Consider the following 24,452-nt stretch of genomic DNA (forward strand, 5'->3'; position numbering starts at 1 on the left):
CCAGTTACCCATGGTCAACCTCAGTCTGAAAATATTAAATGGAAAATCCTGGAAATAAGCAATTTATAAGTTTTAAATTGCACAGGTTCTGAGTAGCATGATGAGCCCTCGAGATGTTTTGCTCCATCCCGCCCCGGATGTGCATCATCCCTTTGTCCAGCATATCCACCCTGTACATGCTCCCTGCCCTTAGTGGCATGGTAGGTGCATCTTGGTTATCGATTGACTGTCCTAGTAGTGCAGCACTTGAGTTCAAGTAACTTATTTTACTTAATAAAAGCATAAGAGAGTAGTAATGCTGGCAGTTGAGACATGCCAAAGAGAAGCAATAAAGTGATTCTTTTAGATAAGAAGGTAAGTATAGTGCAATAAGATATTTTGCGAGAGAGAGACTACATTTGCAGTCACATAACTTTATTATAGTATATGGTTATAACTTATATTTTATTATTAGTCATTATTAATCTCTTACTGTGTCCAATTTATAAATTAAACTTTATTACAGGTATGTATGTATAGGAAAAAACACAGTATGCTATCTGCAATTTCAGGCATCCCTTGGGGGTCTTGGAACATACTCCCCTTGGGTAAGTGGCAGATACTGGACCACACTTCCTCTCCCTGTATATCCAGTTATGTCATGGAACTTCATGGCTCGCCAGGATTCCTCTTAGCAACTATTTCTTGCCTGTAGTACCTTTTTTACATGCTTCACCTGCCCCCACCATTCCCCAAACACTACTTGTGCCGTGTCACATTCGTTCAATGCCTTGAACTCTGCTGGTGCCAGCTAATTAGTCTGATGATCTACAGTGTGATGCCGTGCTGTGTGAAATAGGTGTCCAGTAACCTAAGTTATGTACATTGTTAAAAGTACTGGGGTAACAGGACTTAGCCTGAAAGGCTGATTGTATTGAAAACTGCAGCCATACTTTATAGGCCATGGGGGAAATGTTTTTCAGTGAATGTGTAAGTCCTTATATCATTATCTAAACTAAACATTCTGTCCAGAACATATAGCTCATTGGGAAAGAGAAATGCAATAGAAGAAACCTGCTGAGTTGAAAAGCTCCTAAATTTCCTTTAAAAGGAAACAGTCTGGGTTTCTTAACTGGAGGAGATTTGAGGATGTGACTGTCCAGAAGAATAAGGGAGGAAACTGAAGCCACCCTAGGCTAATTGTTTTAATTGTTCTTTTTAAGGAGAGAAAGTTTCAGTAAGAATAACCAGTTGGCCCAAAGGGACTGGTATTAAGAATGGTATTGAGTAATATCTATACTGCTAAAATATTGAAAGCAAAATAGCATAAATTTTAGGAAATGTCTTGATGAACAGAGTTACTTCTTAGAATAGTTTATGTCCTATCAAAGTTGTTTAAGTATGGCCATAAGTTGTGGAAATCCCTACTTGAAAGAATTTTGGAATTCATTAGAAGGGACCAGGATGTGAAACTATGAAAATCATACTGAAGCCCTAGCTGGTTGCTCAGTGGTTAGAGCGTTGGCCTGGAGCGGACTGAAGGTCCCGGGCTTGACTCTGGCCAAGGGCATGCACCTCAACTGCAGGCTCAATCCCCTGGCCCCGGTCAGGGCTCGTGCGTGCGGAGGCAGCCAATCGATGTGTCTCTCTCTCTTCCTTTCAGTCTCTCTCTGAAAAAGCAATGGAAAAAATGTCCTTGGGTGAGGGTTAACAAAAAGAAAAAAAAGAAAATCATGCTGAATACTAAAATGGTTTGCTAATCTGTAAAGATGCTTTGTACCATTGTAAGTTTAGAAAACATATGGTTGTCCTGTTTTATTACACATTCCCCTAAAATATTGGCATTGCTTCTCAGGGATTATCTTGAGAATGTATTATTGAGATTTAAGCTAACATAAACTCTGCAATTTTAGTATTTGCTATTGAAATGTTACTTTAATTATAGTATATGAAGTTCAGAATCTTAGTAATATGCTATTATTTTTTATACGTGTTCATAAGTAATACTATGTCATTCTAAATATCTCTTTTCAGAATGCTATTGCTTTCTTATGTATTCTAAAGTGATAGCTATCACATAATGGTATCTGTAAACTTATCAGTTTAGGTTTTCTATTGAAAAAAGTCATAGACCAATTTTTCAAATAACTATAATTTTCATTTAACTTTGGAAGATGCCCTAGAGTTAATGATTGTGTTTTTTGCTAGAGTTGGTAGAAGAATACAGAGTTACAGTGAAAGAAAGCTACTGCATTTTTGAAGATTTGGAACCTGACCGATACTATCAAGTGTGGGTAATGGCTGTGAACTTCACTGGATGTAGCCTGCCCAGTGAAAGGGCAATTTTTAGAACAGGTAAGGAGATGTTAAGGGGGTCTTAGGAAGCAATAATCAATTCTTCACAGACTATTAAGATCAACCAATAAACATTTATTAAGCACCTATTGCATGCTGGGTGTTGTGCAGTGCTGGGTATACAATGACGAATAAAGCTGGGTTCCTGTTCTCAAGAGGCTCATAATCAAGTGGGGGAGATACAAAATAGATCATTCCAAAACGCTGGTGGTAAGGGTCCTGATCCAGTTATACACAGGTTCTTAGGAGAACACTTCAGAGGGGTACCAGAGACAGCCTGGGGTGGGGCAGAATCAGAAATGCCTTCCTAGAGCTGGTGCCTGAATGAGCTCCTTTAAAGGATCAGTAGGAAATAAAGTGTTAAAGGAATGTATTCATTTGAAGAAATCTTATGAGCAGAGGCATCGAGGTAAGAAATAGTATGGAGTGTGCAGGACAAAAAAATTAGTTTGGTGTTATTTCTTTGGCTTCAAAGCAAAGAGGAAAGACATGAGGTGAGAAAGAGTAGTTAGTGTGTATAGAGCTCATGTTTACTAAGCTAAGAAGCTCAGGCTTTATCATAAGGGTGCTAGGAGCCCCCAAAAGGTTTTTCAGTGGTGGTTTTAGCTGAGAATGCATTTCCACGATGGAGTCTTCCCACAGGGGCTGAGCAGGTGTTGCATAAGTGAAGTTTGAATTGCCTTAAAGATCATTGTAACTACCTCAGGGGAATCAATGACTTACTCCTACTGTTTTATCTTTTTTTCTTGCCTTTTAAAGCAAATATTTATTGAGCACCTACTAAAGGCAAAATTATGGCTAACTTTTGTGTAGAGAGAAGGAGACAGGAATCTTTATTTTTATTTGCTTGTATAAATTTAAAGAAACTTGGATAAGATTTATAGGAAGCTAATATTGGAAGTTGGTTGGGAATGGGTGAAAACTGGGCAGTTTGCAAGGCAGGGGTGGGAGGGAGATTTTTCACTGTATAAATTTTCATACCTTTAGGGTTTTCAACCCAGAATGTACTTTTTATTAAAAAATTAAAATAAAATTATATCCAAGCATTCTTCCCAGGTTCCAGGGAAGCAGAACTGGCACTCATTGCCCCACAACTGACTTGGTTCTCTCTCTGTAGCACCCTCCACCCCTGTGATCCAGGCCGAGGACTGTACCGTATGTTGGAACACGGCCACCATCCGCTGGCGGCCTGCCAACCCAGAGGCCACTGAGACCTACACCCTGGAGTACTGCAGACAACACTCTCCGGAAGGCGAGGGCCTCAGGTGAGAATCCTCCACAGGGAGACCTCACCTCCCAGCTCAGGGACCAAAGCTAACCCCTGAGCTTATGCTCACAGAGGGGAAAAAGCTTCCTAAAACCCTGCTGAACCAATTAAATTGGCTTGATTTGCAACTCCATCACTATTCATCAATGAACTCCAAGTTTGTAATAAAACGTATGCTACAATGCAGAATAATAACTCCCTTGTGAAAAAAATGTATGTGAACATTCTTTGAGGTATATTTAACTTGAGTCATTAGACAGGATTTATGCATATTTTATGCTCATTTTATTATAATTATTTTAGTAATATCAGAATGGGTACCACCTAACTCAGGAAACTAATGGTGAGCTTGTGTACAATGTAAATATGTATTTGTAATGTATAAATGTAAAATGTAAATTTGAATGTCTCTGTAATATATTGCTAATACTAAAGGAGCTAATTAAATATATAATCACAGAGACATACTTGCCTCTCCAAGAGCATGAAGAATCTAGAGATTTTGCAGGAAAAAAGAAATATAAAGCTTTCTTACTAAAATTATAAAGCTAAAATTTATCAGTAAAGGCCTGTGCATCCAATGGGCATGTGGTAAATGTTAGTTTATTTACTGAGGCTGTGTTTTCTTAACCTCCTTCATGTTCCATGATGAATATTCAGATCATTTTTAATATTCATATTTTGATAGAGACATTTTCCATTTTTTTAAAAACCAAATTCACTGAGATAAACTATAGTGGTAGGTTATTGAACTTAGAAATAATGGTATGAAATTAGACAGCCTTTCAGTAAAGTGTATTATTAAGCTCTTATTTTCATGATAAATCAACAGCTGTTTATTTCGTTATGATGTGAGGTTTCATACAACTAAACAATAATTATAGTTTCTTTCAAGTGTGTGAAGACAGGCTTCACAAAATAATAATAATAAAAGGATGAGTTAATGTTGAGTGGGGGGTGTACCGGCGGGACGCATTTGAGCAGAAGTGAGAACAGAGTCAATGTGCATCTCTTTTAACTGCCCGGTGCTGAAGGCAGGCTTCTGTGCTCAGTAAATAACTGAGAGGTGAGAGCAGGCCAGGCCAGAGGAGTGGGGAGAGGGGAGGGGGGCCAGAAGAGGGGGGAAGGGGGACGGAGACAGAGACACACAGAGAGAGTATAACTGACTTTTATTGAGCAGTTGCTATGTGCCAAGTCAATGTCCTAGATGCCTTATGTGTGTTGCCTTATTTAATCTTTAGAAGAACTGTGACAGAAAACAGATGCTTTGAGAGGCTACTCAGCTGGTGGGTGGAAAGAGGGATTCAAACCCTGCTTTGTTAGATTTCAAAGTCCAAACAGGTAACACCTATTTAATGTGACTTAGGGGAGTCCTGGACCTTTTCTATAAAAAACTTCTGAGGCCATGATAGCATTATGTCAGGCGTGCCTGAGCCCCAGGGCCGTCTCTCCCCCCCTCTCCACGGCAGTGAGGAAAATCCTGTTCTCTCTGAGGAGTGTTCTGGAATGACTCATTCTCGTTATGGCTTCAGTCCCCAGCTGGCATTTGCATAAATAACATCAGCACAGTTGGATTCTCCAATCAGCAGAAATCTGGAAACTCTGAGACCTAGTAGCCCTGTCACTGAGGGAACTGTGATGTCATCTTAAATGTGGCTACAGGGAGAGGGGAAGGAAGGTAGGAGGGGCAGTGGCATCCACTGAGGGCCTTCCACATGTCAGGAACTGTGTTAAATCTCATTTAACCCTCTCAACAATCCTAGGAGGAAGGCAGTGACCTCCATTAAATGAGACTCGGGATGGTTAAATAATTTGGCCAAAGTAGTAAATGATGGAGTGAGAGTTTGGCGTCAGAATTCAAACTTAGACCTGTCTTATCTGGTCCACTAGTTCGAAAAGTTGTGTTCTTATGCAGGGCTAAGTTAGCATACCTCAAACAGCCTGACAACTGCAACCTATTGGATATACTTAGTTTCTTTGTCACATGAAAAACGTGGATTTATGGAGAGGATCCAGGACCATTCACAACCTCTTTGATGAATGTTTTTCCTTTCTCTGATCATCCTGGGGCCCTCAAAGCAAAAACAAAAGTCTACTTGGTATCGACAATGAAGAAACATTCCAAACAAACCCCCCTGTCAAAGCCAAAGAAACAAATGGTAGTTCCATTTGTAGGGGAGCAATGGCCATCCACCAGTTTCATTCACGAAGAAGCTGAGCTTATTAAAACATAAGGCTTGTCATTAGTTTATTCTATTTGAGACTTTGCCAGTGGGTTCGTTTTTACTTTTCTTGTTAAAGGAGAGCATCTGAGAGGCTAGATAAGCAGAAGTTTATAGTAATTATGAAACAATACAAGCATCCTTTATTATTGAATGGATATAGTCCAGCAAGTTTAGAAATCAAGGGAAATTCCACATGCAGAGCCTTGTTGATAGTTTGGAACGGTGTTGGAGATGGTGTTGTTTTCCAGTTAGGTGCTAAAAGACCTGTCAGTGCCAGGAGGTGGAATGGTATGTCCAATCCACAGCCCAGGGATGACTCTCCAGTTTCTGGATCCCTGTTGGTCTGATAATAGATAATTTTTTGAAGCAAACAACATTTCATTGGCCACAAATCACTGCTCTGCTCATTTACTAAGTCTGTTGTGGAGGCACCATTTCAGAATCATCTCTCATAGATAGAGAAGCCCCAGTGATTTACACCCAGGTGGACGTCAACAGACTGTGAAATACTCCATCCTAATCTCAAAAGGCCCAGGGCTGCAAAACTGTTTTGTATTTCTTTTGGTTCTCCAATTTAAGAGTTCAGGAGGGAAAGGAAATTGTGCTCTTTCGGAGTGGCCATGTATCTTAGGTCTTTTGACCATATGATTCTTACAACCATGTTAAAACATTCATTATGGTGCCTGATGGTTCAAAACTACCAAACATTAACTATAATCTATATTGCTCAATCTCTAGGATGAAAGCTATTGACAGCTAGTCAGAAATAGACACGATAAACAAAGAACCTCCAAACTTGATCACCAGTCAATAAAAGCAAATAATCCCTGCTTTTCCCTTCTATTAGAACCACATTCTTTTTTTCTTTTTTTTAAAATATATCTTTATTGATTTCAGAGAGAGGAAAGGAGAGGGAGACAGAGAGATAGAAACATCAATGATGAGAGAGTCATTGATCAGCTGCCTCCTGCATGCCTCTGATTGGGGATCGAGCTGCAACCCGGGCATGTGCCCTGACCAGGGATCGAACCCCAATCACCTGGATCCTAGGTCGATGCTCAACCGTTGAGCCACACCCAGCGGGGCAGAACTACATTCTTTACTTTGTTTTTTTGCCCAGCAGTGCATAATTTTTTGTGTGTTTTGGAAAGAACAGCAAGCCAAGGGTTGTCGGATCCCATTCACTTTACTACATGAAGGGATCATTATATAAAGTTGCAACCTCAGTGCCTGGGACGGTGTCTGGCATCTTGTAGCTACTCAATAAATATGTGTTACCTAAACTGGTAAATATAAATCAGCATTGCACACGTAATACTGCCTCTTATAAGGAAAGTTTGGCCAGCTTTGAAGATAATCTCTTATTCAAAATGGGAAAAAAACAACTGTGCCCACAAAGTAAAGAAGAATGGTAGATGAGTTAACTTCAGTGCTTGGATACTTAACTGGGAGACAGGACTAGTCTAATCTGTAGGCTAGAAACCTTTCCCTGGGCCACTAATAGTGAAGGGCACTTATAATCTTGTTTATCCATTGGTTACATAGTCCTGACTTTGGTTCTAGGTTCTATGCAAAAACCCTATGCTAAACCAGATCCGAAATTTAATCCAGAGGCCATTGCCGGGAAGTGAGGGGGTCAAAGGTTACTTCTTTTTGACGCCACTCTGTTTGGCTGGGCGAGGACTTTGACCTCATCTGTGCAGATACTCAGTGACCGTCTGCTTGATGAATGAGTGAGTGGATGATTGATGGGATTGGCCGTCTTTTGTGCCTGCCAGATCCAAGTCATCTAACTGGCTGGAATCTCGCAAAGAAGAGAGAGACCTAAGAGAACTAAGAACTAAATGATTTCCCATCTTTCTCCCACCCAATCCCTGGAAGGACAGACAGCCTCAAGGGCTTTGGTCTGGAGCAGGAAGAGAATTTGAAAGGACATGAAAAGGATGAGTCATAGGAACACACACACACACACACGCACACGGAAACATCCGTCTTCAGACCCAAGGTTGCTCTCGCCGTGTGATGGCCTCCGGGATATTCCAAATTAAGACCCAAGGCGCTGGTTCAACGCCCCTGGTGGATGTTTGAACAGAATGAGCCTATTGCGCCCCCAGGTTCCATGACGCAGAGTCTGAAATAGCCGAGCCGTTGCCTCCTTTCCAAAATCTTCACAGAAAACCCGTTTGCATATTGGTGTGTGGGCCCCCGTGGCTCAGCCCCACAGCCGGTGGGCGGGGTGACAATCCCTGGCTGGTGGGGGGGCCGGGGGGCTCCTACTCACCCCTCCTGTTTTCCTCTGAATGCTCTCCTCGGGTTGGGTGGGCTCAGAGCACTTTCAGAAATTTTCCACCGCTCGGCTCGGCTGTTTCCTCAGCTGCTCTGTCTCCTTGTGGAGAGGAGTCAGCAGAACTGTGGGTGGAGGAGGGAGACTGCGAGAAATGTAGGACAGGAATTAGCTGTGTGGGTGCAGAGAGGAGCTGTGCGCCGAGTGACAAACCCGCGAGCCTCCACCAGGGCGTGGGTGGGGGCCCTGGGGGGGGGCGGCCCTGGGCCACATGTGGGGTGGGAACATAACTGTATGTCACAGCTGGATGTTCCAGCTGGGGACACCTGCCGCTCCATCTGTATAATAAGGACAAATAAGGGCGAGTTTCCTAATGAACCTAGCGCCTGAACGAGGTGAAAACTCCCAGCATTTCTTTCTTTTGAAAAAGCTTTTTGCTAAGCTGAATAGGTGACAACTGACCAATGGTCAGCCACAAGCGATTTGACCTTCTCTGCAGCCAGTGGGTAAAGGAGGCAGTCATTCCTGCCCCATGCTTGCTTCACAGGGTGACAGGAAGGTCACGGATGTGATTGGGTCAAAATTCATTAAGTAATTATGGGCTAATAGCTCATTTTCATATAGTGTTAGTTTCCTGACCCAGCTTGTAACATCCCTCTGCAAGGAGCCCTTGGGAGAGTGAGTGCTATGGAGATGATTCCCTCTCCACCCCCAGCATCCTTGGCATTCAGCTTTTCCTAAATCTTTCTTCTCAAATGAATTTGATTTAACTTTGATCATTTCAAATCCAATATACCTCCTGGTTATATAGTGAAACCCCAGTCAATGGAAACCCAGCCTGTTCCTTCACTTCTAACTTATGTTCTGTCAGTTTCCAGAAGTACTCAAGTAAAAGACCCAGACATAACAGAACCATTAAAAACAACCCTGCAAGGGCAAGAGCCAGATAACACAGGGGTGAGGAGAACGGTACCTCAATGGAACATGAAATTTAAATCTGTACTTCCTGGCAGCTAAGATGAAAACAGGAGAGAGGGGGAGAGAGTGAGAGGGAGAAAGAGATTACATAACTCATCTCTTCTTAAAACGGAAGCACAACATTTCACTAAGGGAGACAATTATATTTCTTGACATTCAGCTCTAAGATGAATTTTTCATGCAGAACTTTATGTAAGGGCTATTGAACAAGATAATAATGATTGTCTTTAAGAGCAGTTTTACAAAAGATGAGAAAATGTTCTCTATGTAACCATTTTTTAAAATGGGACCTGAAAACAGAATGTTAAGTCATTGTTCTGTGCAGGCGGTTCTATGGGACCTCAAGTAATTGTCTACATATGTGGCCTTGGAGTGGTAAAGGAGAGATTAGAGGTTCCAGAGGAGTGGCTGTTACTAGGCTCCTGGAATGCTCTGTCTGAATTATAAATGGTCCACCGAGGCTTTGGAGGGTAACTATACAGAAAACAAAAATTCAGGATCCTTCTGCTGGAGTCCTTGGCTCCCTTTGATTTTGCAAGAATTCTAATTACAGGAAATCCCATGGTTGGCAGCATTCAGCCCTCATGTTATGTTTCTACACTGTTATGAACTAAAAGTGATGTTTAGTTAATATTGAGTCTCATAATATCCTCATTGATAAGAAGAAAAATAGTTCTGTTCAAATATTTTGACTTGCTAAGTTTTTTAAAACATGAGAAGCAATATATAAAGAATTTTCTTCCTAGTCTTGATTTAACCAAAGTTTTTCATCTTAAACAAAAAGTTCTGTATTTACAGTTAGTTTGAAGGTTTTATAAGTGGCTTCCAGCAGCTAGAACTGTTTCGTTACTTGTTTTTGTATTTAATGTCGCTTTGTGTTTTCATGGATTTTTCTCCTTCCGGTTTCTCCCTCCTATCCCTTCTCACCCCACACTTCTATGATTATGTTTCCCAAATCTAACAGATCATAAAAATCAACTGGGATGCTCGTTCAAGTTTAGATTCACAGGCCTCTCTTAAGAGATTTTGATTCAGAAGGTTTAACGTGCTCAGGCAGGTTTGGGAAACCTCCTTTATTAGCTCGTCCCCATAGGGTCCAGCAGCGTGCTCTGTTCACAGTTCACATTCAACGGTGTTGAATGTTGGCGCTGCCAACAGGAATGCCAGTAAGAGCCCACTGTGTTTTTAAAAAACAATTTATACTTGGCCATCTGTTGTGTACTGCAACGACAGCTCCCTCTGAGGCTGCTTCCAGGAGTCACAGCACCAGGTTCTTCCATATTGTTTGTACACATGCCACCCCCCGCCTCCCAGAGCAGAAATACTTGGGTCCAGATGTTAGCCATGGCAGTGCAGGGGACAGCCACTCCTCATGGTTCCTGGCCCCTCCAGCTACCTTAAGCACATGCGTATTCCTTCCATTCCACATGAATTGCTGAATTATCCAATTTTTTGAGACGGTACGTTACAAAGTTGAAATTAATATGCATTCTGCAAACATAGTCAATCAACTCCTGAACTCCTGAGTTTGGAATACACTCTAAAAATAAATTATTTAATTAATTTTGGATAGATAACCTATACATATGGTACAAATTTTGAAGATACAAAAGGGACTACAGTGAAAATGAAGTCCCCTTTCTACCTATACTTCACCTACTCAGTGCTCCTCTCCAGAGGCAATTACTACTACCTGACTCATCCTTAGCCTTTCAGATGGTCTGTGCACATACAAGAATCTATATTTTTTCAACAAATGGTAGCTACTATATATATATATTTCTACCACCTTGTTTTTCTTGTTTAAAAATATTTCTTCGTTAGTGTCCCATATCGGTATCTATAGAACTGACTCATTTTATTTTATTTTATTTTTGTTTTATTTTTTTAATTCTCACCTGAGGACATTTTCTCCATTGATTTCTAGAGAGAGTGGAAGGGAAGTAGGAGGGGGGAGAGAGAGAGTGAGAGAAACATCGATGTGAGAGAGACACATCGATTAGTTGCCTGTCGGAGGCAGCCAGACCAGGGTGGGGAATCTACAACCAAAGTAAGTGCGCTTGACTGGGAATCGAACCTGCAACCCTTCAGTCCATAGGTCAGCGCTCTACCCACTGAGCCAAACTAGCCAGGGCAAGAACTGCCTCATTTTAAAAAACAATTCCATTCCATTCTGTTTTAAAAATATAATTGACTTTATTTTACCAGTTAAGAGGCCTTTAAGTTGTTTTTCTCCTCTTACTGTCACAAACAATGCTGCGGAAAAACCTTGTGCATATATCATTTCACACATGTCTCAGTATATCTGTAGGATAAATTCCTGGAAGTAGAATGACTGGTTAAAAGCTATGTACATTTTGAATTTTGATAGATATTACCAAACTGTCTCTGTAGAGCCTGTAGGTGTTTATAGTCCAGCTAGCAGCACGTAAGAGTGCTTGGTTTTTCACACCCATGCCTACATGGGGTGTGATAAAACTTTCGGTCACCGACAATTTGATAAGTAGAAAATAGACTCTTATTATTATATTTTAATTGTGTATTTCTAATATTAGGTTGAACATTGTTTTTTGTATGTTTTGGAGCCCTGGACTTCCTTTTGATGAACTGTTCAACTTCTTTACAGATTTTTTCCTGTCGAATTGTAGTATTTTTTCTTATTTATTAAGAGTTAGCCTTTACCTATGATATGAGTTGCAAATACTTTTCCCATGCATATTTTGTAATGTTAATTGAGTTGAATTTACAAATCTCTTTTTAAAATAGCTTTTAAACTAAAAAATTTAAAACATTTTAAAATTCTCTCTCTCCTCTCCCCACCCACACACATAATACAGACATATCCATGGTTTTTGTAGTGTCCAATTATTACATTATTAAAAATTCAGTTTTTATAATCTGAAATTTATTTCAACAGAACATGTGAAATAGGAAATCAAACTTTTTTTTTTAGTATGGCTAGCCAGTTGTCCCAGCAAGAAAATCCATCATTTTCCCATTCTGACTTGAAATGCTTTCCTTATTATATAACTGTGTGTTGAATCTATTGCTGACCTTTATAACCTGTTCCATTGATCTATTCATGCCCCAGTATTATATGGTTTTGATCACTATAACTTTATCATTTAGAATTCCTAGTAGGTTATGTTGCCCCTTCATGAATTTTTTTCTATTTGCTAGTTGGTTTTTTAATATAACCTTTAGAATCATATTGTGATTCTAAATCTGTCACCTCCCTGCCCCTTAAAATTTGGTATTTTTAAAGATCATGTTAAATTGATAGATTAACTTAGAGAGAATTGGAATTTTGAGGATGTTGCATTTTTCTAGCCAAGAACTGATTTGCCTTCCCTTTATTCAAGTTGTTTGTATATTTTCCCTCAGTACCATCTTTAAAATTGTTTTTTTATATAAGTCTTATGCATTTTTGTTATATTTGCCACTACTCCTTTTTGTTAAATTATAGTTGACATACAATATTATATTTTGTATAATATAATACTATAAATATATATTTATAGTTTCAGATGTACAACATAATGATTCAGCATTTATATACCTTGCTAAAGTGATCATCACAATAAGTCTAGTAACCATCTGTCACTGTCCAAAGCTATTGTGATATTATTGACTATATTCCCTATGTTGTACATTACATCCTGTGACTTATTTCTTTTATAACTGGCAGTTCGTACATCTTAATTCCCTTCACCTTTTTCATCCAGCCCCCCCCCCCCCCCCGACAACCATTAGTTCTCTGTATTTATGAGTCTGCTTCTGTTTTGGTTTGTTTGTTTGTTTGTTTTTTAGATTCCACAAGTAAGTGAAATCATATTGTATTTGCCTTTCTCTGTCTGCCTTATTTCACTTAGCATAATATCCTCTAGGCCCATCCACGTTGTTACAAATAACAAGATTTTACTTTTTTATGGCCAAGTTGTATTCCATAGTGTGTGTGTGTATGTGTGTGATTATTGTGTAATCTTTATCTATTTATCTTCTTTATCTACTCATCTATCAATGGACGTCTAGGTTGCTTCCATACCTTGGCTATTGTAAATAATGCTGCAATGAACATAGGAGTGCATATATCTTTTCCCACTACTGTTTTGTTTTATTTGGCTAAATACCCAGAAGTGGAATTGCTGGGTCTATGGTAGCTCTATTTTTAATTTTTTGAGGAACTTCCCTATTATTTTCCATAGTGGCTGCACCAGTTTGTAATTCCACCAACAGTGCACAGGAGTTTCTTTTGTTCGTATCTTTGCCAACACTTATCTGTTGATAATAACGATTCTAACAGGTGGAAGGTGATAGATAGGTCATTGTGGGTTTGATTTGCATTTCCCTGATGATAAGTGACATTGAGCATCTTTTCATGTGTCTGTTGGCCATCTGTGTGTCTTCTTTGGAGAAATGTCTATTCAGGTCCTCTGTTCATTTTTTAAGCAGATAGTTTGCTTTTTTTGATGTTTAGTTGTATGAGTTCTTTATATATTTTGGACATTAACCCCTTATCAGGTATATCATTTGCACATATCTTTCTCCATTCCGTAGGTTATCTTCTCACTCTTTTGATGGTTTTCTTCACTGTGCAAAAGCTTTTTAGTTTAATGTAGTCCCATTTTTTAATTTTTGCTTTTGTTGCCCTTGTTTGAGGAAATATACTTCTACCAGAAGTATAAAGACAAATAATATGTAGACTCACAATACAAATTGTTTACATAGCATTACAAGTACAGAGATATTGACCACAGCTCTTCACAGTGATTGTCCCACCCCTTAAAAAGACTGCAGCAAAGGATTCAATTGTCTAAAACAGTCTGCAGTACAGTAATTAAATGCTTCGGCCCATAAACATATCCCTCATCTATTGTGTTGCTAGGGAAAACATGAGCAAAACCTATCATTCGCACTTCTACTTCTGCAATCTCTTGGCAACCAGTGGGAAGATGGTGGTAAACTTTTTCCAGTTGGGAAAGTACATTTCCGTTTAAATGTTCCTGTGACAAGCTTTTCCACCCATTGTCTTGTTCTAGATTTTCAACTTTCAATGAAGTCTCACTGTGATGATTTTTTGAATACATTTTTCTGTGACGAACATACATCCTGGACAAGCTTTTGCCTACTGAAGCCTCTATTTTTCCACTGGTTGTGGAACTTAACACTTGAAAGTTATTATTGCACTCCAGTACGTCTGTGTCTGAGGGTTGTCCTTTGGACAAAAACTTTTCTGCCAAAGTTCTGTCATTTGATTTTATAGTAGTTGGCTGAGATGAACTTCATAAACAAACAGTAATGAACTCACATAAAAGTTAAGCTGCTCTGGCTTTCACATCACTGCAGAATACTCTGTCTTCTGAATACTGGCAGCAATAGCATCTTTTCTTACACAGAATCCATTACGGAAAAAACCTGGAAACTCCATCCTTTAGAGTTTCTTTGTTAAGCTTCTTCCATGGTGCTTGTTTTGTGTCTCATGGCTATCAGAATGAACATGATAAAGCTTCATGCCAAGCACCAAGAACCAATCTCTTCCATTAATGGGTGCTTGCTGAAGTGTTGCTGAATCTTCTCAGATGACACAAAAGAATCATAGCTTTTTTGTCCTGTCTTTATATCCATTATACAGGGTTTATTAAATGTATGGGTCACATCTTCCAGTTTTAGGTATAAATCGTTTGGTGCAATGGGAGGTGACCAAATGCCGTAATATTTTGGCAAATATTTTTGTAGCTCTAAAAGAACACCATCGGTAGTACCATCAGCAGTGTAAACCATAGTATGGAATCCCAGCTCTCTTTCTTGGACCCCTTGGAGGTGGCTGTAGCTGTTTCAGAACTGTGCCATCTGGATGTTGCAAGATACCCACTTTGTCTTTCCCATACATATGAATTTGAATTCTGCAGACTGCAAGCTCACTAAAAGTCATGTGGATTTTGTTGCAATTATGGCAAGTTTTTGTTTTTGAAATTAAAAAAAAAAATTATTATCTATGGGAGGATGCCACTCTGTAGTTTTCAAATTCCAAAAATTCTTTTTAAGTTTCATTTGGCTAAAGAGTAGGGACAGCTGACATGCAGACTTCTGTGACATTTAAGTGAGATCAGACAAAATAAACAGACATGGAAATGAACCATTTATATCTAAGCTTTTTGCTTGGTTCTTGGTTCTTGAGTATAAGATAGCAACTTATAAACAATAAAGCACTACCATATTTTGTATTACTTTCATTTTCATGCCCCGTGCTTTTATTTCACAGATTCAGTGAGGGCATTGTGCATATTTGTTGAGTCTTATGACCTGTTCAGGCACTGAAAGCAGGATCTGATCCTACATTTGGCTTAAGTACCTTGTAAACCTTTATTCTTTAAATGAGTGACAACATAGCATGCCGTAGACTATCTGTATATACACACACATATATATATTGCATATGTGTATATATATGTGTGTATATATATATATGGAATTTCCTGCTTGACAGACTTCATAAAACTTAAGAGCAAACAATTACCCCCCAAAACACCATCCTTGGCATTTAACGACCACATCGTTACCAAATGAAGTCAGTATGTTCTACCTAGTTTCTAAAGATGACATTTCCTCACTTATCCCTGCCACTTCCCCTCTGGCAGAGACAGGGGCTGTGCACATGATAAGTTATCAGTAAACATTTACTTAATGAGGGAATGAAGTCTGAAATTCAGTTTGGACCCTAGTGTGCTTATTGAGACAATAATTTTATTGCTTATTAAAATTACTGTACATTTAAGACATCTCTTCAGTCAACAATTCAGGTAAAATAAGCAATACATCTACCCCAGAATGATATTCTAGATATTAGTTGGGAATTAAATTCTCAATCATAAGGCATATTTTTCATTAATTAACTGAAGCATAATTAGCTGTCACTGGACATGCGGCTCAGTTGCATGGATCCATTCTCAGCACATCTAAAGATAGTCCTCTCCCGAGGCTCTGGTCAGGTGGTAGATTTTGAAATAACAACCAGTAATGTTTGAGGGGTTTACACTGACCTTTTCCAGACACAGGCACCGGCAGACACGCAAATAGACCCAGGCTGCTCCCCGGCCCTGCCCCCTTCCTTCTGAGGAACACAGTGAAGTTTTTTATGCTTTTAGAAATTGGGGGTGGGGGGAGAGTTTGCTATTCTGTAAATATTTTTATGCTTTTAAAAACTCCCAAATTCATTTGTTTTCTGAGTTGACGACACTCTCTTTTCCTAGTTCTTCATGTTATCCTCTAAGATAGGCAGTGAGAAGTGAGATAAGCCAACCGAAGCAGAAATAACCTGGAAAAAAATCTATTTGTGGATGAATAGTGGCCACTCTTGGATTCTAAAGCTTTTTTGGTAGTTCATTAATAACAAACAGAAAAAATACGAAAACAAACAAAGCAAACAAATAGATTTAAAAAAAAAATCCTATCCTTCTGAGAATGAGCATGAAAGCTATTGAATTATAGTTTTCATTGACTATTATCTATTGCACATCTCCCAGGAATAAGAGCCTGACTCTTTGGTACTTGGGTTAGTAATTCTTTCATTAGTAAAACCCTAACTTGCAACCCTCTTCAAAGCCCCTCCAAATGGCTGCCAAAAGGAAGAGCACTTGTGTGCTTTATTTGTATAAATGCCCTAGGCCATGATATCAAGCAGATTTAAGAGAACTGGAAAAAGGCACAAAACTATTCTAGCTCCTTGGCAAATTCAGAGAGCTCCATCCTCAAATCCAGCAAGTCCTTATTGTTTAGTGGTTGGGCTCTTACAGTGTACTTGCCAAGCCTGCTCCCAGTTAGATACCACCACCGTCACTTTCTTTCAATGTAACTGGGAGATTTACGAATAGCAGTTTGGGGATTTGGGCAATTAGAATTCTCTTTTCTTACCAGGATTAAGCTTACCTTAAAAAACATTGTCTTCTTTAGAGCTCTCAGTTTCTATAACTTTAGCCACATGGCCATGTACAAAATCATCACTCACCTGAGGTTTTCCACAATTCCAGATCTGTGAATGAGATAATTGGGGTCCCTTGTATTGGAGATTGTTTTAACATCATCTTAATCTAAAAGTGCCCTCTGACCCAAAAGTTGCTAAAGAAGATAATACGTTCTTGGAGATTCATTAACCGATAATCTGTTTTCGGAATTAAAAAAAGAAAAAAAAGTTGTCTGGTTTTATTCCAAAGAGCATTTCAAAAGCCATCTATTGGACAAAAGTTGACAAAGGTAGAAATGACTCGATAAAGCAATCTTAGTGAATAATGCCCTCTTGTAGAATCTTGCTTGCTAATGCCAGTGGTCATTAAAAGAGAAAAAATGTTATTTGTCGTTAATAAAAAAGGTTTATTCGCTATGAGATTGAAACATGCTTAGTCGCTTAGCAATGGCATTATGTTTAAAATTATTATTCTTTCTTTGCATTTAGATCTTTCTCTGGAATTAAAGGACTCCAGCTGAAGGTTACCCTCCAGCCCAATGAGAATTACTTTTTCTATGTGAGAGCCATCAATACATTTGGAACAAGCGAACAGAGTGAAGCTGCCCTCATTTCCACCAGAGGTACTTTCTCCTTTGCACACAGCAAAATATCTCCAAGCATTCTCATTTCTTCCCTTCCATTGCCCAGAGAAAATGTCCTTGAAGGCAACTCCTTAAAGGCCCAACCTGCTGGCAGGGCAAGGTTTTTGGCATGAGGATCCTAGATTGGTCAAGGGTCAAGATGTTTCTTTTATTTTTCTGGTTTAGAGGGTCTCAACCTTGTCAACCTTGGCTACCGATTAGCAATCTGTCAGGTTGCTTAAAAAATACTGATGCCTGTAAATCCCAATCTGATTATTTAAAGATGGACTCTGGTGGGTGTTTAATCTCCCCAGATGATTCTTGTTGGCCTCATGATGTGTTATAATTTGTGGGTCTGTTTCGAGTGTGTGTGTGGGAGGGATATTCTTATTTTATTACATTGTGAACTCTATGAACAAGCTTCCGGTCTTATTCCTCTGTTTGTTTGTCCTACCACATTGTTTGTACCAATTAATGTTTGTTGAATGAATGAATAACTGAAGGAGGTGATAAAACTGTTCAATGACATTTTGGAGAAAAGACCAAAATGATGCCAGCAAAAATGTTTGGCTGTTCTCAATTATTGTGAAAAGAGCTGAGGAATGGAAAGGCAATCATTTTATTATTTCATTCCAAACCCAAAGATGGCACAAGATTGAGTGTGGCACATTAAGTGACTTGCTGAATCAGCAAAAACTTGTGCATGCGCCTCACTTGCGATGTAGTTAGGGACTGCCTGATATTTATAAAGAGAAGACATGAGGGCTGCCTGCCCAGAAATGTTTTCTCTACAGTCCCAATAGGGTGCCTGTACCTATCACTGTCAGAACCACCCCTTTAGGTCACACCAGTGCATTTTCAAATTTTATATGTGCGCAGGACTCTCCTGAGGATCTTGTTAAAATACAGATTCTGATTCAGTAGGTCGGGGGTGGGGCCTGGGATTCTGCATGTCTAACTCATTTCCAGGGGAGATAGATGCTGCTGGTGCAAGGAGCACACCTTGCATAGCCCAGCAAGTTCTAGTGCAGAAGGCTCACCAGGAGAGGTAGCCAGCCACTGGCATTCACTAATGCCTTATGAAAATTTCACTGGGAATTTAAAGACACTGGGGTATTTTGATGTCAGGAGAAAGGGCGACTAAGGTCTGAAATATAGGACTTGGCCTCGGGACAGCACTTGACATTGTGGCAATGTTATAATCCTACTTTCTCAACTGCAATAGGAACCCGATTTCGCTTGCTGAGAGAAACAGCTCATCCTGCTCTGCAAATTTCCTCAAATGGGACAGTGATCAGCTTCGCTGAGAGAAGACGGCTGACAGAGTAAGTAGAAGAAAGTACAAGATGCCTCTGAGTAGTGTTCTGAGGGTGTGTCACTTCATCTGGCCTCACTGTGCATATTTTTGGTTTAATGAGCATGCCTGGGTGTGTGGTATCGAATATAAATGTGTGCACACCCATGCAGCGCGGTTATGGTTCATTGCTAGGCGGAAGGTGACAGAGAGAGTTCATAACTTGGAGCAAGTGTCAATATTTTTATTGGAAATATAAGCACAGGCTTATATTGTTTAAAACTTAGGCTTTTTTAAGGTATTTTCTCTGGTTTAATGAAAAAAGAATCCAGGTTGATTCTTCTATTATTTTCGATAGCAAGCCAGATTTTGCATCCATCCACTTGAGACAGAATAGAGAATGACATTTTGTTGAGTTTCTAGCTCTGGCCACATGCAGGACTTTCAGACTTTTCACACTTTCTTGCCCACCCCATGACACCTGTAGTGCCCACAGAAAGAAGCATCGAAGTAAAGGAAGGCCAAAAGCTGAGGGCACAGTGGGGATACTGCTCTGCAGTTTGCCTGCAGTCTCTCATGGTTATTTTGAGGGTTAAAATGGTCAAATGGAAGCATGTTTGTGAAAGGCTTTTGAAAACTGTAACTCATGTGAAACACAGGCTGCTGTGGGCACTGGTGTGGGCCGCCAGCATGCTCTCACGGTAAAGCGCTGAGCTGGCCAACAGTGACTTGCACTGCTTTCCTATCAGGTTGCCATTCACCTGTCTCTGGCCCAGCTCAGGTGTTACCTGCTCCTGGAAATAGCCAAGCCTTCTCTGGGCCCTGGCACCCTTTGATTTGATCTGTCAGAGGGTCTGAACATGTGTGGAGTCCTTTGTCAGCCATCCAATCTTGAATAATCCTCAAGCAGCAGCCCAATATTCTTAATCTCCGAATCCCCAGAATCTAGCGTGGGACCCAGAACATTGTAGTTACTAAATATATACAGATGAGTGAATTCCAAAAATAAAATACTTTTAAAATATTGAATAGGTTGGGCTTTTCTGTCTTTTTAAAAATTCCTCAAAAAAATCAAAAAGAAAAGAAATAGACTGGTTGATGAGTTGATAACTATTGATAACTGTAATGTATTTTGTAGAGTTTCATTTATTATTATTAACCTCAAAAGTATCTCATAGATATCAGGCGGGCAGGTTTTGCCCCAGAGAGTAACGAACGGCCTGTCAGTAGCCACCTCTCTGAAATGAGTTGGGTAAAGACATGAGAAAGTGAAACACATTCCCTTGCATTAATCATTTTCTCATCTATTAAAGGAGAGAGGGAGAGGTGCTGACTTAATGCTGCTTAAAATTAAAAATGCTTCCTTGCTGTCTCAGCCATTTTAAAGCAAAATTGAGCAATTCACGCAAACAAGGTTACCCGTCAGCAGTTGAAAGTGCTTTGGATCATTTCCCTGCGCCTCTTATAAAAATAGCTAAGGTGAAACAAGAAGAGACCTTTCAACAACCTCTCAGGCACACCTACTACAAATCCAAAGAGGCCAGAGTCCCAAGGACTGTTGACCACAAGCCTTCAGAAAGCACGCTCGTCACACCTGGTCAGTTTCCACACTCCCACTGCCCTGGCCTCATCAGTTGTCTTGCTGTTCAAGAGCAGCACCTCATTGATCTCCGTGCCCAGTTAAGTCAGCAGACACTGGAACTCATTGTTAAAGAGGTTTTGGAGACTCTTTTTGCAAGTTTTGTTAGAGAACTTTCCAAGTCACATTCTCTTGAAACTCCCCACCTGCCTCCCTTGTATTTTCTCAATCTCTTTAAAAGCAGAGATTGTGCCATTTCTTTTTCGTCCTGCATTATTCTACTTATTGTCTGGTTCCCAGCTTCTTCAACAGTTGCAATGTGCAGTACATGCATGTTGTATGTGGCAGTGGAAATATGTCAAATGCATATTGAGAGTTTAGGGAATTCTGTGGCGATTAGATCAAGGTTGGGGGCACAATGAACAATAGAAGTCTTTAGTCAAATTCCAGCAGGATAGAGTTCTGCTTAAACTGTGTGTGAGTTTGTAAATGCTGATGTCTATGAGATGAAAGCTGGCAAATCCTGTCAACTTTGCCTACAGAATCCCATCAGTGCTGGGTGAGGAGCTGCCTGCCTGTGGCCAGCATTACTGGGAAACCACAGTCACGGACTGCCCAGCTTATCGCCTTGGCATCTGCTCCAGCTCGGCTGTGCAGGCCGGTGCACTGGGACAAGGGGAGACCTCGTGGTACATGCACTGCTCTGAGCCACAGAGGTAAGCTGGAGCCCTGCCCCTCCCCTCTTCATCAAAGTGTCATGAGTTGATGTCTAGGCAGAGAACTCTGTGGGCCTACTAAATGGCTTCCCACTCCCCTGCCCAAGTTCTGAGCCAACTAAGAAAGAAAACAAGAGAGTCAAGTGTATGGAGATTAAACTATTATTCTTATTACCAAGGAAGTCAATTTTAGAGAATGTGGTTCATATCTGAGAGCAAGAGGTTTTTTTAATATCGAACCCTACTAATAGACAGACACACTCACCTAGAGGCATGGCCAGGCCAGCTTCCCTGCCCTGCAAGGCCGAGTTGGTCCCTAGAGAAGCAGAGAAGGATGAGTGTCTCCCTAGAAAGCTCCTAATCAAGATGTAGGGAACAGGAAGGGCCTATCGGGCCATGTATGGCCAGATCCTTCTAAACTCACCCCAGAGTGGGGAGATTCCACAGGGCAATGCTAAAAGGGCTCCCTCCACAGGGGGTCAACAGGAGTGAGGAGGAAGTGGATCCCGAGCCCCTTCCCACATTGGTCTGTATCAAGGATTGGGAAGCTATAGCCCACAGGCCAAATATGCCCCGCTGTTTATGTAAATAAGCTTTTATCGGCACTCGGCCATGCTCATTTGTTTATATGTTGTCTATGGCTGCTTTGGTGCTACAATGGCCAGGCTGACTAGTTGCAAAAGAAACTGAATGGCCCCCAAAGCCTAAGACATTTATTATCTGACCCATTACAGACAAAGTCTGCTAACCTCTGGCCTATATTATTAGTATTGTTTACTTGGTTGAAGTGAAAAAGCCATTAACCTGTGTTCGTCTCAGAGAGTTAAGGGCAACCATGTTCTGATCTGAATATGCTCACAGGGTGGTCTCATAAAGGAGCAGTGGACTAGGGGCCAGAGACCTGATTTTAGTCCTGGTTCTACCCTCCTGTTGGCTACTTACCAGAAGTTGCTTAACCCTTAGAGGATATGCTTAATGTGTCTTGTCAGGGGACAAGGATGCCTGGTCTGCTACCTTTTGGGTTTGTGAGGATCACATGAAATCAAGCATAGGGGAGAGCTTTGAAATTGTAAAGTATCAGACAGTGAGGGATATTATTCAAATGTGATGCTTTAAAAAGAAAGCCGTCAGTGCTTGCAAGTTCCCAGAGAAGGGCCCACAGATTGGGATTGTGCACGTCTCTCCCTGCATCCTACTCGACAGTTTGATTCTCTGACATGGTTCATAAGGACACCGTCTCCAAGAGCTATTTAAAGTCACAGTTCATCAAGTCAGAGCAATTATGATTACTTGATATTCAGCACTGTGCAATGCTTAAGGACCCAGCCCCTGCCCAGAGTTAAACATCACTCAAACCTGGAGTTTTTAATCAGATTTAGAGCTCAAACTAGGTATCAATTTCATGAAAAGGTCCTTTGACACTTGCACCCTTGAAAACACAAACCAAAGACTAGCCTCCAATAACAGATTTCTAGCCTGCAGAAAACAGAATTGTATGTTTTGTTCAACAGTTTCAACAACTTGGTCTTTAGCTCTTTCAGGCCCAGGGTAGGTTCAGTTAATTCTGGGAGGAAGAGTATGCCCACCAGTGTAATCACAACCCAGAGAGGTCAGGTTTCAGGCGCCTTCATTTCATGTTTCGACTAGAGCATTCCTGGCCTTCAGGGTGCTGAGAGAACTGCTAGAGCAGACCTTCCTATGTTTTTCACTTCTCTGGCTTCATGATTTTAAACCAAGCAGTGTTATTCTCCATTCTTCTTGCATGGAATCCCAGCTTCGAGATGTCACACTGGAAAAGAGAAATGAAGGGAGTATGAGGGGAGGGAGAGCCTGTCCATTCCTAACCTCACCACCCTAGTTCAAGGCTTCCACACCTCCTTTACCAGTTTCACCACGGCCACCCTGCCTGTTCCCTCTGCTGCCCCCCCCCCCCCCCCCCCCGCCGCCAAGCTGTCCTATGTCACAGCTGGCAACTGTTTCTGAAACCTCATTTTCAGCATGTCCCATCCTTTTCTGTTCAAAAATCTACAAACATCTACAGTGGTATCAGAACTCAGGTGGGATCACAGTGAAGAGGGGGAGTCAGAAAGAATGTGCCCAGGCTGAGCAATGAGGGTCGAAAGTGGTCTGGGCTCAGTCTGGGCCGGCGGTGAGATTTCACATGAGCTTCATTCTGCAAAGAAGTTGCCAAGTTGCCATTCCCTGAATATACCTGCACTCAAGCTTCTGGGTCTTTAAGAGATATCATAAGGTTTTAAAAGTCCTTAGCCTTTACTGCCACAGCAGAGTCACTTACCCAGATTCCAGGGGCCCAGTCTGCCCTGATGTTGCTCCCATCCCTCGGACCTACCATGTGCACACAACTTGCCCTCCTCTCTCTTCTTCCTTTCCATCTCTCATTGCGTCCTTTCCCTCACCTTCAGGTCCCCACCTTCCATCTCTAAGACTGGCAGGCAAAACCTCCAAATTCATGTTACTATTTTTGCACAGAGAAATGTAGCTTCTTCTGTTCAGCAATTTCTCTTATCCCAACCTGGCCTTGAACCTTTCCTCTCACAGCAAAACAGGTCCATTAGATGTGTTTAGTAAACACTTTAGCAGTCTGTGCCCTGTGCTGGAGTCTCAGCTCTAGCTAGTGTTTAAGTCATCATCAGTTTTTCCTTCCTGTTCAGTGGAGTATGGGTGGCCAAGGACAGTGTGCTCTGGTCCCTCACAGCCCCCAGAGGTCCTCGTAAAGTGTTGGACACACAGATATGCCCAAGTGAAAACTTGTTGGATTAAATGTATTTCAATTGAAAACAAATCAAAGGCAACCCCTTTAGCTGCCAGGCTACAAAATCATTGATAAGATGGAGAAGAAAGTTGGTTTGGAATAAGGGGAGCTTATAGGAAGGCTAAAGCTGGGCAAGAATAATAAAATATCTCTTACACTTCATAAAGGCCCTATGTAAGTTATTATAAATCTTTTAACTGTAAAATTAATACATTTTATAGAATGCAAGCCGGAAGTACTTTTAAAAATACATGGCAGCCTCACAGGAGTTCTATTCCCAAGAATGACACGCCATGAACGCGGTAGTTAAAACACGTGGGCAGCTGGGAGAGAACTGGGATGTTGAGAAAAATCACAAGGGAGGCATATGTTGGTTATTCTGGGACTGCTTCTGAATGCAGAAGGAGCAAAATTATTAA

The 24,452-nt window shown here is 40.7% G+C and overlaps 1 protein-coding gene and 1 pseudogene across 1 annotated transcript in view; one reads left to right on the forward strand and one right to left on the reverse strand.

Moving 5' to 3' along the window:
• CMYA5 (cardiomyopathy associated 5) overlaps nucleotides 1-24,452 on the forward strand; it is an 83,304-nt gene that overhangs the window by 57,796 nt on the left and 1,056 nt on the right. Inside the window, exons 8-12 of the mRNA XM_087815432.1 lie at nucleotides 2,188-2,334; nucleotides 3,452-3,599; nucleotides 17,538-17,671; nucleotides 18,897-18,996; nucleotides 21,087-21,260. Of these exons, the coding sequence (XP_087671558.1) occupies nucleotides 2,188-2,334; nucleotides 3,452-3,599; nucleotides 17,538-17,671; nucleotides 18,897-18,996; nucleotides 21,087-21,260 (703 nt within the window). The remainder of the gene's footprint in view (nucleotides 1-2,187; nucleotides 2,335-3,451; nucleotides 3,600-17,537; nucleotides 17,672-18,896; nucleotides 18,997-21,086; nucleotides 21,261-24,452) is intronic.
• On the reverse strand, nucleotides 13,894-15,020 carry LOC107535056 (inositol polyphosphate multikinase pseudogene; annotated as a pseudogene).

Source organism: Miniopterus natalensis, chromosome 3, assembly GCF_054644295.1.
Source record: "Miniopterus natalensis isolate mMinNat1 chromosome 3, mMinNat1.hap1, whole genome shotgun sequence".
Lineage (NCBI taxonomy): Eukaryota > Metazoa > Chordata > Mammalia > Chiroptera > Miniopteridae > Miniopterus > Miniopterus natalensis.